The following is a 19,410-nucleotide window of genomic DNA, read 5'->3' on the forward strand; positions in this document are numbered from 1 at the left end:
CGTGTGGATCATCCTTGTGACCTTTCCTCACCTCCAGTCACACATCATTCCCTCAAATAGATAGACTCCATGTCTTTATTGTGTGACCATTATATATTTTTAAGCTGTCTAAATCCTATTTCAAATACTTTAACTTCCAGCTGTTTTTATGTTATATATTATGGTTTACGCTTAACCTCAAATCAAGATGTCCTTGCATGGTACACTGTATAAAATGTTCAGCTCAAGTTTTTCTGCCACACAAACATTTTACAGAATTCACAAAGGTGAAATTGTGCATTTGATACATATTAACTGTATCATTTAATAATACAATCTTTTAGTTTCGACTTTTATAATCTATTTGTTCCCTCTTGGTAGAAAGGCAACTGTGAAAATTTCTTTTTCACAACGAACATGGCAGACAAATCTTGTTGGGGTGACATGACTGAATGTTGTTCTAAAGATGTAAGGGGAGATCGATTCAGTATTCATTTCACTTTGGCTGTTAACCTGAGCAGGCCTCATGTTGTCACTCTCTGGAGGGATGTCTCCTGCACACTAATGTAATCTTGGCATCACTCCCTCGGAAGTTCGAGGCTCGGCACCAAGAATTCCCACGTTACGGGATAGCGAGCGGCGCTTTGTGGAAGTCCCTCCAAGACTGTAGGTCAAACAGATCAGTGACAGGCCAACGAGAACATCTATATCTCTCTGTCTCTTGTTCTCTCACACTGACAGTTCTGTAAAATAATGTTGCCATGGATCTGAGGTTGGGTTGCTATGGCGTCACAAGGACTTTGTGTTCGCTTTTGACCTGGATAGTTCAGGCCAATGTCAAGAGCCCATCTCGTATGTAGGGCTGTCACAATATCAGATGTTCACTACACGATCAAAATAACTGTGATATCTGTATTGAACCTTAGAAAACGAACAAACATCTTTAATAAAAACATCTTTAATTTAGTTTGTCGTGTGTTCTCTTGTTTTAGCCAATTAATGACACAAAATAGGAGTGTGCTGTTTTTTTTAACTAAAGATGCTCCGATATATCGGCCAATAATCGGTCTGAAAAAGAAATTTCCACATCAGTTATCAGTATCACCAACAGCAAATCAGGGTCAGTATATCCTGTCAATCAAAAGAGGACTGGAAAATGCAGTGTATGCCAAGAAACATCACCAGTTTCATGTTCAATATTAATAGTCATTTTGTGAATTAAAAACATTCACAAAGTTAAGAAATACAGATTTCATCTTCAGAATCGGTTTGTCCCTCTAAATAATCAGCTATAGGTAAAGAACCTTTGTAACCATTGTAACTCTAAATGCAAAATGATAAATAAGTGCAAAACCGACACCTATTTTGTCCTAAGTGTAAACCAGATATTAGCACTGTAATATCATATTTGTAGCAGTAACGCAATATTGCTGATTAATATCACCATTATTGCCAAAACCTGAATATTGTGATGCCCCTTTTGACAGGAGTGACAGGACTCGTTGTCATTGGTATCTTTTGTGCTACTCATAAAAACAATGTTTTTTTTTTTCTTTTTAATGAGACAAAGCAGGCTACACCAGAAAAAGTTTGTTTTATAACAACTGCACTCTTACATACATTATATTACAATCATAGACTCCCTTTTTTAAAACACCACACAAATCTATTTACTCAATGGCTTTTTAGTTATTTCTTTTTTTTAAGTCCTAATTTTCTGTTTCTTACAGAGTTTGATGTTTTTTCTTTTCTTCTCAAACTACTCACTGCTAGGTTTTGTCTTTATGTCGTCTTACAACAACCTCTGACCCCTGACTTCTGACCTTAGGTGACTGGAATTCACAACAAAGATTAAAATTCTTCGAGGAGGTACATCATGGCACATCAACCCAGGCTTTGCTCTTGAGGAACATGCGTCTCTTATCAATAAAATACTACGTTTCAGATTTTTTTGATCACATACAATACACAATCCATTATGTACACCCTCTTGTAGTGGTATCACTGATGGCGAGAGAGTCGAGGTCTTTCCATTAGTGCAGTGAAAGTTTTTAGGGTCCTCTTTGTAGTTCACTCTAATCATGCAGTGGACAAAAGCTTTTAAACAGTTGGTCGGTTCAGCAACAAAGTCTCAACATGTTTTTGCATGAGTTCTTTGAGGCATGGTCCATTGTGAGGTTAACGCTCTCGCGTCGTCCTCGCTGAGCTTTTCCTGTGGCGCCGGTCCTTTCAGAAAACCACATATTCATAACAAGTTCGCGATGCCTCGGAGTGAAATGGGGGTGGGGTGGAGCAGAGGGTTGGGAGGGGAGCGCCGGGCGTTAGTTTCGGGTCGGGTCGGGAAAGGACGCTGGTGCTTCATACCGGCCGGTCCACAGCGTACTGGCAGGGACTTAGGTTGGACACCGGGTTCTGCATGCCAGGATAAGCGAAGTTGGCGTGCTGTTTGGCCTTGAGCCGGAGGCTGGCTAGACTGGAGTTACAGGTGTCTCTGTACATGTACGGGCTGGCCGTGGTGGCATAAGGGCACGCAGCTGCTGAAACCGCTGCAGAGTTGAGGGTGGGGCTGTTCAGGTTGTTCAGGTTTCCGAGGTTATTGAGGCCTGAGGCCGGAACCCCAGCCACGGCCGAGGGCACCATGGAGGAGGCCATGTTCATGGAGGAGATGGAGCTGGGTGGGGAGAACATCGGCTGCGAGGACAGGGGACTTACATTCATGGAGTTAAAGAAAGGAAAGCTTTTGGCTGATAGCGGGCTGCTGGCCAGGCTCTTGGTGGCCCAGTTGTTGTAGGAGTAGCCCGAGTACATGTCATCATATGGCTGCATGAGTCCGTTGAACTGGGCCCCGAAACCGTTCTTGCAAAGCTCGGCTTGCTGGTTTCGCTCACGCTTTCTCCATTTGGCGCGGCGGTTTTTAAACCACACCTGTTCGAGAGACAACGTATATTCAGTGCAATTCAATGAGGTTTCATAAAACATCAGTATTTAAGAGATAGTTCACCCAAAAATGAAAATTCTTTCATGAATTATTCAACCTCAAGTTGTTCCAAACCTGTTTACATTTCGAAGAAAGATAAAGAACGTTAGCAGCTGAGATTTCTGGGACACCATTGATTAGCATTAAAATGATTGTCAAAGGTGACCCAGAGCGGTTTGTTTTCCAAAAATCTTTAAAAATATTCTACTATGGCAGTCAATGGTGCCCCAGAAATGCCTTTCTAATATCTTTCTTTGTGTTCAACCAAACACAGAAATTTATACAGGTTTGGAATAACTTGTGAGTAAAAAATGAATTTTCAGTTTTGGTGGAATTATCACCTTAATTATTTTGATGCACAAAATTACTCCAAAACAGATTTTTTTTGGTAAAACACATGCAAATAAAAAAACAGTATTTCTGTAGTATAGTTTGTGATCATAATATAGAGTTTGACTTTATTATTCAGTTTTTAATTCTTTTTTATGAAATTTATACAAGAAAATTTCTGCCAGGCAGAATTTAAGTGCTTCATTTATTAAACTAATTTATTCACTTAATATGAATTTCTTCCTCAAGAAATACAGAGGTACATAAAAATAGTTTTGCCTTATCCGTTACGTGATCAATGAAATATGGATCATCAGCATTTCCTCGTTTTTATGAAACGCTCATGACATATTATTCTAGATAAATATGATGGTTTAAGATTATGGGTATTATGAATATTCTAAGAAGAATTGTCATCACGTTTTTAAAAATAATCCCATATACAGTATTTACACTGTCAAAATTCAAAAGATGTCACAGGATGGTACTCTTTAAAAAGGTACTATTTACATACAGATATATACATTTTGTACCAATATGAGGTACTGATATGCACTCCTCAGGTGCAAAGTTGTAATTTTTGAAAGAGCATATATTTTTTCTGTACAATATTCAGTCTTTTTTCTGGGAATATTTCATGACATCATTCATCCCGCATTCTGTAAATGATAGCACTTTATATTGGGAGAGAGGGAATACCCTCCTTCGTAAATGTTCCACTGACACTCTGGCAATGGTGTTTAAAGCCTTACCAAAATAACTGCATGTCAAATATAGCTTGATGATCAGTGTGTTCCCTACCTTTAGTTTTGGAAGATTACGTATTTTGTGATTTTGGATTAAATCCATTGACATGTGCATTCATAAAGTTTTGCCTCCTTTAAAGTTCAAGGACAATCACCAGTAAAGGTTTGCTAATAACAGAAATGTTTGCATTTCCATACAAAACTGATGTGAAATGTGAAAACAAAGCAATGGCTTTCGCATGTGAAGACGTAACCTTCTGAGTCCTGTGTGGTCCACTACGGAGAGTTTTTAAAGCAGCCCGGGTCAAGCTGGCATTAGGTCAGGGCCGTGATTTAGGGTTTGTGTGTTTATTAGGAGCACATACACTATCAATTGCGTAAATCAAAATGACAGCAGAAGCATGTGGAATATGTGGCATAAGGTTCCAGCCAGGATTAGTGACATACATACACAGTTCAGCAGGCCACCAAAAGACATTAGGACAGGGGTATCTCTAACTGTGTTGTTCTTTCAAAATAACAACCAAGACTGCGTGCTATGTGACCTTTCCTCTGTCCAACATGAATCTGATCTATTAAATGTGAGCCAGCCAAAGAGATAGCAATTGTATTGTCATCCATCAGAATGGGAGCCCACCTGCTCTCCGTTGTGCTTCACTGACCAAATTTACAGGGGGTCAAAAACTTTTATGAAGGATTTCAATTAAACCTCTATTTAACTGGCCACAGAGAAAATGTCGCAATCTGATGTTGTGTGTTTAAGTGAAAATCCTGAAATAGCACAGACATATAATTTATGTCCCATGGTTCAAAAGGGCACACGCAATATCCAAATTCACCTCTGTTATGGCATAGCGAGCATAACTCCTTATCTTTCTCGACCCTTTGAGCCAGCATGTCTTCGCTAAAGTTCACATCAGAACAGCCACAAACATGTTTGATACATATGTGCTGTGTTCAAGTCTGGCGTGGACACGTACCCGGACTCTCGCTTCCGTGAGGTTGGTCCACACGGCGATCTCCTCTCGTGTGCTCATATCAGGATAGCGGTTTCTCTGAAAGGTGGCTTCTAGTTCTTGGAGCTGCTGGCTGGTAAAGTGGGTTCTCTGCCGGCGCTGTTTTTTCTTCAGAGAACCGTCCTCTGGGTTTGACTCATCTGTGTGGTTCTGATGGGACTTCTCTGTGTCTGTTCATAAACAACAGATCCAAAATATGATTACTTTATTTGCAACACTTTACATACTATGCATTAGTAAAATTACCTGTCATACAACACACTGTAAAACGAACAACGCCAACTATGCAAAGCTGTGGATAATCATATATTATTTTCAAGTTTTTGTTTAGTTTTGTTTAATTTGTTTAACTGCGGAACCAAAGTGTTTTTTCTTCGTCGGACGAAAATCCTTCCTCTGTGGTTTAGAGTTCTGCACGTTGCAAATCGAAGACCCCACAGAAGGACTAAATTAGATGGCCACATAATCCTGGGATCAGCCATTAGTGACAGGGCAGGTTTGGGGCTGTTTGGCAAGAGCTTAACTCTCTAGGAGCAGTTCTAACTAATCAGCAAAGCTTTCCAGGACTCCACAGGGCCTCCAGGAAAACCAATAAGACATCATGCTGCCATCTGTCAGTGGACCCTTTAACTCTTACAAACTCATCTGCTCAGCATAACTCCTAAATAAAACGAATTCTCATCTCATTGATAATGAAGAGCAACATTAGGGTGTATTTTACCTGGACAACACGTAGAAATTGCATAGAAATCAAGAAAATCTACTAAACGTTGGCATACTGGCAGGCCATATTCTAAAGGTAGTGCCTTGTTTAACAGTATTTCTCCAGTCACTATATTCAATTACTGTCACATCTTGTGCCTACTGATTTATTGTTGAGTTATTTATAATAGTGCATATAACAGTGCGAAAAAACATTTCCGTGAAATAGGATAGTGATATGCTGTCTAAAGGAAGGTTATGTACTACAGAGCAGATGACTAAAATGAAACGAGTTTATCTTCATCATTCGTTCAACACTTTAAGATACAAACACATGTTGACCCATAAACGCTGTTTGATTCTTTAAAATATATTTGAGATTTTTTATATTATTTTATCCAGTTCAAACTGAATTCCCTCTCTGGTTAAAAGTCCAGTGTAAAATAATATTAATCATTTTGAAAAAATATACATTATTTTCCCATTAATTAAAATGTATTTTTCCTTTTAAAAGCGGCGGAAAGAATAAATTGTTAAAATGTAGACATGCAACGTCCAAGTCAAAAGATGTAGATACGCACGTAATATGTGTGAATCTGTTTTAATTATTTAATGACATAATTATTCGAAGTTTTATTGTCCATTTAATTCCCACATAGCCTACACATGATGCTTTGACTGTCTTTAAGTGTCAATACACTAGTGGAGGGGTTGGTCACGCAGTTATATACTTATTGTTAACACCCCCAGTGCCTAAATAAACAGTTTATGAAATGATATTTTCTATTAATTACCACTCAGAGATTCGTCTGGATATGACGACTTTTTTATAATCTCATCCCAAATCATCTGCTGATGAAATTTACGACTAATTAAAAATATATATATTTTGCAAATTATTTAAAGCTAAAATACGCTTCCGATATTGAAACACGCACTTTTAAAATGTCCAGTTTGATTGTAGTTTTAGCACCACACCTAGACGACAACAGAGCGAAAATCGTTTCGACGTTTACAGATTTGCGCGTTTGTGAAACGCTGCTATCATTTCGAAGTGTGACATTAGCCTGTACAATTTAACAGATATATTTACAGTAATTTAAGTGAACTTACTTTTTCTAATAAGGACCTCATAATCTTCTGTCGTGCAGTGTCTCGGTAAAGCGCGCATCAATGCATATTGCATATCGCCGTCTTAGATTTGCTCTTCCACAGGTGTTTGGGTTTATTCGCACGGGCCTATTGACTAAGTGATTTGGATAACAAATTTGAGGCTGCACAGGAATGAATAATTTATGCACCGTGTAGCACATGATTGGGTGGCCGGGTTCTTCTTCTCATGGCGACTGTCCATGCACAGAGCACCATGTGGACTATCAAACTTCTGTAAATCGCAGGCCTGGATTCAAATGAACCCAGCTTATTCAAAACTACACCCAAAGATGTGGAGTTGTTATTACACGTCCATTTCAACTTGAACAAGAATTAACCTGAAAAAACGAATCACATGTGCCATTCAGTCATGCACTGGGCTGGATCACTGACACTATCGACCATGATATGGGCGAAACGGATGAAAAGCTACAAATAAAAAAGCCAGCAAATTTGAATTAATTTTTTGTTGTTTTTAATTCAATAGGCCTACATTTATTTTCATTGCTTATCTTCCTCTGCTGCGTAACATGGTGGTTAAGACAATATTCAAAACTCTGCTTTTCAGAAGGCTACGCACAATCTTTTGTAAGTTGTGTGATATGTACATGTATATGAACTGACCACTGTTGTCTTGGCCTTTGCATCCAGGATCATGCTGAGGAGTCCCGGAGTCAGAGAGAGACAGTGCCGGGCTACGGGCCTCACTGTCCGTTAGAAGGTTAAAATCCATAACCTCGACCGCCAGGCTCTGTGAACAGCACAACATCATATTGACATGAATGACAATTCATTTCAACGATAGTCTACATCTTACACACAAGCTGAACCCAGAGGAAAAAACCCATACACTTCATTGTTTACATTGGTTCACTCGTTTTATTCCCGTGCTGATGCGGGCGAGGAAACGGAATCTTTTCCATTTTAAACGTTCCCAATTTATTAAATGATGGCTTTAATATGATCGTTTTTAATAATCAATTATAACACTTTAGTAGAGAGCATTGTTGCATAGAATATTAAAAGACAAATTAGTTCATGATGTTATAATATCGCGGTTTACCCATGTTTTTGAAATGCGTAAAATGAGACCAAAATGTACAAACCCATAATAACATATTGTTCATACACTATTTTATATAAAGCAGTTTTAAACAAACAGATGAGTATAAATAGTATTTTCTTTAAATATAGGCCCTATGTCTAATCATTTATTTATCATCTTTATTTTTTTCTGCAAAAACGAAAGAGGGGAACAGAGATAAAAAAAGCACAAATGAATTAAAAGTAAGTGTAACCTAGAATAAACAATATGGCTGTATGGAAATCTAAAGAAAAACATGCACGATAAAACATTGACTTTATTTGCATCGTTTCATCATATCACATCAGATATTGTAATGAATGCATACGCATTTCTTTCGTGTTTGAAATCTTAAGAATGTAAGGAAGTTCATTCATTCAATTACTGCTGTAGTCCACCTCTCTGCTTGACGATTTGGACGTTTCTTTATTTAAATCATGCGGCACACAAAGTTCACAATTACGTGAACCAATCAGCCTTAAATAACAGCCTTGTAATGGATCCTATATTAACATGTCGCTTATTTATACAACGGCTCTTGTCACCCTAGATATGGGGACACAATCACTCTCTTACCGCGTCCTGCACTTTACCGACTGTAAGACCAAAAAGCTACTCCACGTGTCCTTTGCTTCCATTGTTTATACGATTTTAGATTTTAGCTCCCTTGACGGATTCATAAATTGTTAAAGGTGTGAACATTTGACTGCTGTAACCTTGTAGATCAAACAAGATTGATTTCCTAGAGGTTTATTAATTATTCTGCAGCCTAAATAACTTATATTTTTCTCTTATTCAAAAAAAATATTTTTTAAACAATATATTATTTGCCTATCAAATAGTTATAAATAATATAAATAATTAACAATATATAAATAACACCTTTAAGAAACCGTTTGACATACGAATGTCTATCAGCATCAAAATGTATCTCAAATGGAGGACATTTTCTTATAAGGTCTGTCAGTTGAGGCCTTAACAAAATTATGATCGGCTAGGTGTGTAATTTATGTCATACATTGGAAAACAGTTCCTCCATCCAGAGGAAACACCTTTGTTTGGTCGCCTCTAACATCAGTACGTAAATTATATTTTCGAAAACGTAAAATAACTAGAGACTCTAGCCACGCCTGCTTTTACAGTTTATCAAAGACAAATTGACTCAAAATAAACTATAGTAATGAATTCTAATTATTGCAACCCAATTCGCTGTTTTTGTGAATTAAAGTAGGTGAAATATTGCTCAATGTGTCCAATTGACGTGATGAGTTTGCAGGGAACAACATACTGGATATTATAATCACTGCACTGTTAGGCCGAGTCTACTTATATTGATTTTACATACATTATTGTGACCCTGCAATAGATTTACACTTAAATGAATAAATAGATATTGATTAACAAGGCTTGTTTGCGTGAGCGCTCTCTCTACCGCCACTATCAAACTCAAGGAGATATTGACAAATATTTAGGTAGTTGTTCAGCCCTTTGGGACCTGAAAGGTCCCTAAAAATGCCTTTAACTTTATACTAATAATACCATATCTAAGGGATGATTTGGGAATATGATTTTATATGGTTACCACTATTTATGATAATCGTTTAATCATACTAAATAATGATAAAAATGTCTTGTTGGTCATAAAATGTCCTGCATTCAAATACCAGCATGCTGGAATGTTTCTTTCTTTCTTTTTTGTCTCTCATATGTAAAATAAAAAGTGAAAAGGTATGGAGTTCAAGAACATATAACAGTGAATTATATAGTGAAAAATCTGTATTCATGAGGTGATAGACCCTCAGGATGTAGAGATTACCAGTGATGATAAATATCAGATACATCTTAAAATGACTGACTGATTTACAATGCTTTCACCCAAAACAGTCAAAATACAATTTTATTTCTGGGCCTCTATATCGCATATCCCATCAAGTTTCCCTATATGATAAACAACCATTTAGAGACTTGCAACAGCACATGTTATCAAAATCTGTATCAATAAGAAATTTAAATAACATCTAAATTCAGTAACACACTGCTAAAAATGATATCGCTCTATGCTGTTGTACACAGTACTGAATACAAAAATACACGGGCCTGAATACAACGACTCCTTAAGAAAACCTTTGGATAACAAATATGTGCGTTGCCAAAGCAGATTGTTCTGTTAAATTATAGTGATTTGTTCCAGTGTGCAAAGAATGTTACAGATTTGTGTGATATGTTGCTTGTTATTACTCCTCACATACATTTTAAGACTCAATATAGGCTACAATACTCTTAAATCACATCTCTTGTTATTAGCCTATTATAAACAAATAAAATAACCTCCCTCATAAATGCCAACCCAATAAGATATTAAAAACGCATAGAGTGACTTTGAATTTATATTTCAGACAGGCTGCTTAAGTTCTTTTTGGGCCAGAGCTACAGGTGAGGTAATCTGGTTATTTCATCCTAAATGGTGAAAGTGTCAGTGACCCCCCCCCTCCCCCCCATGAAGTCTGACATTATAACATTTCAAACTCCAAGGGTCTGTTAAAGATTGAGAGCCAACAAGTGATCAAAGACTTCATGCAAATGTCACAGATGCATTCGAAGATTAAAGATAGATGCTTAAATATAACAACAATTCCAAAAAGGAAAAGCCACCAGGTGAGTCTGACCTGGTTCATCTTGTGATTATGTAAAAAGTAATAATTTTGTGGTTTTGTTTCATTTTCAACTAATTCTGAGTAACAAAATTAAATAACAATAATATCAATAATGTTTAAACTGTTTGTTTTAATGGGTGGTTAGACCAGGTTAAGAGAAGACATAGCGAAATGTTATTTCTAGTGAGCATGTGTGGTAGGCATTTAGTAGGGCTTGTTTGTGTGTTTATTTGAATTATTGAAATATTTCTGCGTAAGGATTTGGCCTAAGGCTTGTTTGGGTTTTTCTTTATATCTCAGTCGCACAAATTATGTGTTTATTCCATTTGGATAATGTTGACGCAGTCTTTGAAAGACTCCTAACTGTGGCTCAGGTAATGCAGGTCCTGTGTTGGGACAGTGTATAGGCTACTCGATATCGATCTCATTAAAAAAAATATCCAATAAAAGAAGAGATAATAGAGAAAAAATCCTCTCCTTTTCAGAAGATTGCTGGTCCATCTGTTGGTTCGACAGAGGCAGACAGCATATAGGCTATTTCCACGGGCTGCTGCATTATCTCGGGAATTATTCATAAACGCGTTGAGAATTAATTCCTTGGATTAAGAGTTGATTAAGATGTGTGTCACTTTGCTGTCTGAGAACTTATTAAGGAGCCACTCGAGCCGGCGGCAGATGGAATTTCTACCCAATGTTTGTAGATGTTAATTTTTCCCCTCCTAACACCCATTTGCATTTGCGTGTGTATGTCAAAGCGCGGCTCCCTACACGCACAGCTCCAGATACCGTGTACCGGGAGAGGCGCATCTCTTCAGAAAAAAGATCGGTCATGTTTTTCGATTACACAGTACGCACGCACTATTTATCGAGATACAAATGCTTTCGATATTGAAATGTCGTTGACGACATCCCAAAATTTTCAAGAGAGCTGGTTGTAAGCAAAATCTGAGGGAAATCTGAACAATTTCAAAGTATGACTGAGGCTCGAGCCGAAGTGCATGTTTGTTTTGTGTTTGAAGGCTATAGCCTACGTTGTAGATGAGGCATGACCAAACACAATAGCGTCATGCACTGTTCTGCCAATGTGGTATAACCACACATTTTATTACCTATGTTATTTCAACGATGTATAGCGTTGTTTCAATTTTTTAAATTGTTTTGCGTAAAACAATCATTTATCATAAAGAAAAGTATCATTTAAATATAGAAAGAGAATAGGCTATATTTTTACAAACGGGAAACGTGGATTCAAACGAGCCAGCTCTGTTGGTGAATAGTCCGTCATTTTAAATACCAAAATATTTTCTTTTTAAAAAATCGATTAATTTAATTTTGCATGTAAAATACTTAGGCTATTTAAAAGAGCGTTTGGCAAGGTATTTTTGTCAGCGTAGCTATATTAACAAAATAAATGAGCATAATCATTAGTAAGAAAAAAAATACATAATGAATGTTAAAATTTTGCATTAGATTGTTCTTTCAATTATAATAACAAAAATGTTTGAACTTCATTTTATCTTTACAAATGTATATTGTACTTGAAATAGTCGATGAGTCTTTTTCTTATCGGTCTCTCGCGGCTTTAGAGCACCTGCCACCTATCAATTTGTGAATATCACATGCATATTTTGATTAATAAAACGAACTATTCTAGAAAATTGGCTCTGCGACGTGTTTTAAAACAGATGTAACAAATAAAATGACGTTTTATGCCATGTGTAGCATAAATTGAATACAATTGTAATGGCCTATTGCTTTACACTGCTCACAAACAAATAAATGTTCAAGAAAACGACGGTAATTTCACAAATAACTAATTCACATGTACATATCTGAAAGTTACAAGTTAGCTCGAATTGAACTTCAACAACTTTAATATTTATACAAAACAACTGATTAAACTATACTGTTTAACCTTTTCACATGTGAACATTTTAACAACATTATTACCGTGTAAAACGTTTTACAAATAAAGTGTTTTAGGGTTTTGTTATAAAATTATAAAATGTAGTATACAGCTTTGCTGTAAATTTAATGTACTAAACTGCACATCGAATCGGGATCAAAAACTAAATAAATACGCAACGGGATAAGGCTTAAAATAACTCCTAATGATCTATAAAAAATAAAGTCCAATAAATGATCACAAACGTCAAAGCCTAATTTGCGTACAATAGCAGCTAGCCGTATAGACATAATATTGCATGTGGTAAACTTTAAGTAGCATAGTCGTAATATAGTAATAGCCTATAGCCTACACACTGGCACTGAAGTTTGTACATTTCAGCACAGTTGGACATCATCACGTCAACTTCAGCACGACGATAAGTGACGCTGTTTATCTGTGTCAATTGCCTGGTGGTCTCTCCTTACGAAAACTGCGCACCAGTTGACAATCAAAACGGATCTTAATGTGTTCAGAGCGCATGAATAATTTCATTCTATAACACGACACGTCTATATTTACGAATTCATGGTAAATTCATGTCCAACTTATCCAGCGCATCACGCACCATCACTACAGTGATATTTATCATGCATATTCTACTTACATGAAATCCCGGTCTAGTAGAGGTAATCCTCGAAAAATATACAACTTGTATCGTGGGTTAGCTGCTTTTCTGAAACGACGCAGTCGTCATGTAAAAAGTTCCTTAGGATAAGCAAGCGAAAACACAGCTTTCCCTGTCTCTTTATTTCTCTCTCTCGGTGTTGTCTGTCATGAGTTATCGCAGAGAGTGAAGGCTTCAACCCCATGCAGAGGGGGACTGACTTTATGCTAAATACCTTGTGCGACAGGTCCGCCGCAGAAAGGAATGCCCACCCCTTCTCTCTCTCTCTCTCTCTCTCTCTCTCTCGCTCTCACATGGACATGCACACACGCATAATCAAGGCTAAGGAATATTATATGTTATTAACCTGAACAGCATCTTCAAACCTTGTAAATGAAACAGACCTCGCGTTTGTGCCTGTAAAGTTAACATAATTATCGTATTCTTAATATATTTAGTTATTTAAAAATAACTTATACAATCTCGATTAATATCATCGGCCAGTTGTGTCTCATGGAATGTTTGTGATTTTCTTTTAAAAAGGTCAGAGTAGTTTTGGATTTCACTCATAAAGAACTCGTAGCCTAACTAATTGACACACACACATTGTACGTTTTAAATAAACAAACTAATGTCATTGATATTTGTGCGCTTGGTTACTCCATCAGTCTTCCGTCACTGGTTAAAGTCAGTTTAGTTATCAAGTAAATACATATATGTTTGACCAAACATCCCTGTCTCTGCATTCAAAGAAAAAAACTGTGCAAACTCTACAACCAAGCATAACCACACATGCAAAAGAACGTTTGCACACAATATCAAATACAAAGCATGTGCATTTAGAAATAAACGGTTTATATAATGCACATAGATTCAGTAAATGTGATATGCAAATCTTTTGGACAATGCGTCTTCTGACGTCTCTTGGTAAACGAGGACAGCTTAATGAAACGCGCCAGATTATTTTTGTAACCTTTTACATTTCAGACAAAATAGTTGATCAGTGGTTTTATGTTCCTCTAGTTACCGGACACATTGGTAATTCCCGAGGATTAAAGGATGTTGTAATTGTTTGAAAGAACATGCAAATACTCTTCTCAATCGGTTTGCATCATTGACGCAAGGTTCTGTAATAGCCTAAACCTGTTATGATGTTTCTGTCAGAATCTCCGGAGGAAAGCAAAACCGTTATGTCAACTTAGTAAATCTGACAATTTTATCCAACTGTATTAATTTTATTTATGAAACTGCATCGTAGTATAGATACTCTTTTAGACCATAACAGCAGACAAACAACAAACCCACGAGTATGCGCTATGTTTCACTGAGGACCGCCCCCTGTTTTGTCATCATTAAAGTTCAACCAGCCTTGATAGCAGCCGAAGCCCCGCCTTACTTTGATCTGATTGGTGACTTCTTTTGTTACTTTCGTGAAAAGAAAATGTTTAGTCAATCAACTATACCCGAATACGTAAAATATTTGTTTCTAATTAAACTTATGCTAAATGTTATTTCATAATAACGAAGGAACCTCGGAAGAATAGACAAGGCACACGGAGCCGAGTGATAAGATCATTGGCTGAAAATGTCGTCATTTGACAGGAAATATCAAGGTTGTGTGAGCTACACCAATTCCACGTCAGTAAGTTTGCCTGTGGAGGAGATTACCCACCGGTGACAGAACATCAATCTAGTTGCCTTCTTTAACAGTCAAACATCAGGGCATGACAACTCTACGTGGACCTGTTTAAATGTAAGCCTTTATTCAACGCGTTTATCGCGAATGTATAATTTTCCTGAACGCTGTATCCGTTCACTTGTCACTGTTGCAGCCTGCTAAGCTAGTTAGCCAAACCAGTGGCAATAGACCTATACGCCATTTTGGATTCGCTGTCTCAGAAACAGCAGTATTTTCTTTAATTATCTCTTATGACAACAGCTTGCACTTAAAAAGAGGCAAGGGCTCATATACAACTTAATGAGAGGGACACGAGGGTTCTTTTCCAATCTATATCATTGTAGTTTCACCGCGAAAGTCAGTGTGTCAAACAATTTGCTAGCTTGTTGACAGGTTGGTTGGTTGCATTATCAGTTCTGTTTATTCATAAATGGTTTAGTTTCATTATTTAAAGTCACATTCGGCAATGCTTATTTTAAGCTGTAAAAGTCGATTTAGGTGTCCTGTTGTGCCTTTGACAAGCAATGTAACTTGTTAGCTGTCAAAGCTATCAGGCTCGCTATCTTTCTTGGCCTACTGATCAATATAGCTCCAATCAATTCATACTCATCATCAACCTTTGTACATCCTTTGCTCAGTGAGAAAGACTGTAACAAACCACAAGGTTTGTCGGTATGTTTATGTTGTTGAAGATGACGAATCTATTGCATTGTGCTGGATGGCTGTTCTGTAAGGTGTTCTCATTAGCATCATGATGTTTGATGATGTTAGTACGTGGCTTTAAACATTCATGGTTGGTCCGCTGGGCCCTTGAAGACTTTAGTTAGAAAACTACTTGTAGATGTACCTCGGATGTTTGACTGTAGAGTTTATATTATGTGTACATCTATATTGGGGATGCTATTGATGCAAGGGTACCAGACAATAAAGAATGTACCCAGTCTGTGAAAAACCCAGCTATAGTATTTTTTTGTGATGAACTGTTTATTTGCATAAAATAAATATACATAATATATAACTATATCTTTAATATTCACCGAGTAAGGCATGCCAAAATTGAAATCGTAATGAAATTATCCCTCTCAATAGCATTCTATCCAAAAGCACACATTATATACATCATCTATATACGTGTATGTTGGTGCGAGATGGTGAAACATTCAAAGCTCTAGCAATACACATTGCCATAGTGCAGTGGTTCTCAAACTTTTTTGAATTAAGTACCCTTTTTATGATTTTTTCAAGCCAAGAACCGCTTGACCAGACAACAATAATCTACTTTAAAATACAGTGAAATGAGAGTCAAACCTTTATTATATCTAAATTTATTTTTTATGCATCTTTGTGTAGTCCTAATTTAATATATAAATACTTTTATCATAATTTATTGATTTTCATTATTTATTCCTAAATGTCAGTTTCTCTCACTTCCCCCCTGCAGTACCCCAAGTACCCCTGGGGGTTTGAGAACCACTGCCACAGTGGATGAAATTCCAAAGTGAAATTTGTAATCAAATATTTTTTATTAGGCATGCACCGATATGTACATTTTAGCTGATAACCAACTCCTTAACATTGTTGATCATGACAGTACCGTATTGGATTTTAACAGTGAGCAGGGTGCAGCTGAACAAGTTTTACCAGAAAAAAAATATTTTTATTGGCTATAACATATCGACATACATTTTTTCTTCAGCTGATACCTATTACATAAAAAAATATATCAGCAAACACCGATATGGCTGATAATTTATCGTGCATCCCTATTTTTTATATAAAGACCAACAGTGTTCGGCAAGTTACTTGGAAAAGTAATTAATTACTAGTTACTTATTACATATTTAATTTTGTAATTAGATCACTGTACAAATTACTCTCTTCAAAAAGTATTTTATTACTTATTACTAATTTGTTTCTATATCCTATATCCACCTTGATTAGTTAAATGATTCAAGGATGGCTCTTTTAATTCATTCAAATAAATAATTAAACACTACTTAAAGTATTATTATTAATTGAACCAAAGTATTACAAATGTGAGAATGAAACATTAGACTTTGAATTTAATATCAATTCTACTATTGCACAAACACATATATTACACAATTTAGTTTAATTACGTCAGAAATAACTGTAATTAAATTACCGAAATTATTATTTTTTATTTTAATTTAATATATTATTAAGTTTTTAACATGTTCAGTTTAATTTTTAATTCAGTTCAAAATGTTCTGTTAGTTGAATTTTGTTTTATTGTTTGTGTAGTGTTCACATACCACAAAATCGTCTGTATTTGCTAGCGGGAAATTCCTGTACATTGCACTGAAGTAGTCTCTATTTGAAGCGCACTATTGTGGTCAAATGCTGATATTTTTCTATCGTTCTTCTAATCTGTTGTTTTATGTTAAATATAGGGGCGTGACTGTGACGAGACACTTATCCCATGAGACGACACACGAGACTGAGTTCACAAAACGAGACAGAAAATCCTCAATGATGAAATATACCTTAGAACCACAAAATGCAAAAAATACAGGCATTATAAAATCTAATTAAACTTCTATATTAATTAATTATATTATTCAGTAATAAACAAAATGTAAACACTGAACATTTTTTTTCACAAACTCAACTAACAGGCAGTTTTTCACCAAAATGTATGCTTTATTTTCTTAACAGGTGCAGTTGCTAGTAAAGAGCTGCGGTTGATTGCTCTTTATGCTTTTGCATAATGCTCATGTTAGCAGAGGTGGTGTCATATCACAGTGTCAATCCTCCTTCCTCCACTGACTGAACCCTCATAGCCTTCAGAGAAACAGTTAAAACTCCATAAACACATCAAGTTTTATGCTTACATTGCACATATGTAAGACACCAATGATCCGTTTTTGAGGAGGTTTGCCTGTAAAGGTATTTAAAATACCGTAATGTGAACTTGCGATTGCTATATTCAACTTGTTGTACAGTCTGCTGTTATTCAACAGCGCTCTCAAAGCACTGCTGGCAGTGAAAACCATCGTAAACACTAGTGAGTGAGTCGCTACCGACGCGTGCAAATGAAGAAACCGCCCATCTTGCGTGTCTTTTACATAGAGAAATTCATGTTGTTTTTATGAATGGCGGGGCCGGTAACTGTATCTCACAGCAGGGCACATTCTTTGTATAGTTATTAGCCTGTTCTGTGTACAGTAATGGAAACAGGTTGTGCACCACAACAAAATGTACACTCACACAAATGCTCCCAAATATATTTTGAGGTCGCACAGGTTAAATATAGGGAGCATATGCGACTACAATGGTCTCAATTTGGAGCACAGCACTCCATCATGCCAATTGCGTGAGGAAATTGTGATCTCTTGAGATCCGGAGATTGGTCTCGCGAGAACACAATATCCTCGCACATTGTGCCACAAGATCTCGTCACACCCCTAGTTAAAATATCAATATTAAAAGTTTCCTCAGATGAGCACTTTCAACAAGTTGGTATGATTCATTAGGGTCTTCATAAATTGTCTGGAACATTTTTTGCTTAAAAAACACTCAATAGCTTTGTAAACAAAACCCTTCTTGCCTCATCAAAGTCATCTCTGCTCACAACAACCTGTTTGGTACATATCTTTTTAAATGATAATGAGTTACAGCGAACCCCACCCCCTTCCGTCCGGCTTTTCAACACACACACGTAGTACTGGCATGGCAATGGTTTAGCTAAATTATATTTCCTGAATTCCTCTGCGATTAGTTTCCTCTTAAACGCCTCTGTGGACCAAAAATTCCGTCCCAGCAAACAGCACCCACGTTGTGGGTTTATGTTTGCCTAAAATCCACGGATTGCGCACCTGCAGATCTCAGCGGAATAACGTGGATTTAAGTGCTTGTCGTTGACGAGTGATAACGGTACACACAAGACTTGAAGGCATAACTAGTAAGCTGTGAATTATTTTTTAGCCTAAGCACGAATGATTTGAGAAGTTCAAAACTAAACTAACCTGAGGTGGTCGCCCCTGTTCATTAGCAAAACAAACAGCTTGCCGCAATTAAACATATTAATGCACATAATGTATTAACATTCATACAGTTAAACTCCAAGTGTCCATCTGCACGTATGTACAGCAAGTTTAACACTGGCTTTGAGTGTTCTATTTAACCTGTGATTGACTTAGGTCCCTTCGCTATCATATGCTAACGTTATCCTCCTATATATATGGTAGATGTACGTCAATTCAGACTGTTGATAAATATAACTTACTTTGGCAGTTTTGTCTCGTTCAGTCGGTCTCGATCACTTTTGAGGAACAACTTTGAAGCTAATCCTGCTTGTGCTGTCCCGGGTTGAAAAAGCTGAAAATGTAGATGCACCGGGGACCTGATTATAGCAGTTAAACACAGAAAAAGTGGGGTTTTCATATTATGTCACCTTTAAGACCAAAACCACTGTGATGGTTACTGTGAGGGTAAATGTTGAATGTTTCTGTCATTGTGGATCCTAAACCAACCTCGACCTCTAATGACATTATTGTGGTTTGGATAAGTATCAGTT

At 36.8% G+C, this 19,410-nt stretch overlaps 2 protein-coding genes across 4 annotated transcripts in view; one reads left to right on the forward strand and one right to left on the reverse strand.

Moving 5' to 3' along the window:
- Positions 1-1,644: 1,644 nt before the first annotated feature.
- Positions 1,645-14,511, reverse strand: pitx3 (paired-like homeodomain 3). Of its 3 annotated transcripts, none has more exons than XM_056761022.1 (4): positions 14,494-14,511; positions 7,527-7,653; positions 5,013-5,218; positions 1,645-2,904 (listed from the first exon to the last, which is right to left on the reverse strand). In XM_056761022.1, exons 2-4 carry the CDS (start codon positions 7,633-7,635, stop codon positions 2,338-2,340), a joined length of 882 nt encoding a protein of 293 aa, XP_056617000.1. In that variant the 5' UTR covers positions 7,636-7,653; positions 14,494-14,511; the 3' UTR covers positions 1,645-2,337. The 3 variants fall into 3 exon arrangements, with proteins under 3 accessions (XP_056617000.1, XP_056616999.1, XP_056617001.1); XM_056761021.1 differs by lacking the exon at positions 14,494-14,511 and adding an exon at positions 13,193-13,326; XM_056761023.1 differs by lacking the exons at positions 7,527-7,653; positions 14,494-14,511 and adding an exon at positions 6,864-6,972.
- Positions 14,512-14,793: 282 nt separating this feature from the next.
- Positions 14,794-19,410, forward strand: part of gbf1 (golgi brefeldin A resistant guanine nucleotide exchange factor 1) — a 71,419-nt gene continuing 66,802 nt past the window's right edge. Inside the window, 1 exon segment of the mRNA XM_056760187.1 lies at positions 14,794-14,945. The gene's annotated coding sequence lies outside the window, so the exon portion shown is untranslated.

The sequence above is a fragment of the Triplophysa dalaica genome, chromosome 11, assembly GCF_015846415.1.
Source record: "Triplophysa dalaica isolate WHDGS20190420 chromosome 11, ASM1584641v1, whole genome shotgun sequence".
NCBI classification, from domain to species: Eukaryota; Metazoa; Chordata; class Actinopteri; order Cypriniformes; family Nemacheilidae; genus Triplophysa; species Triplophysa dalaica.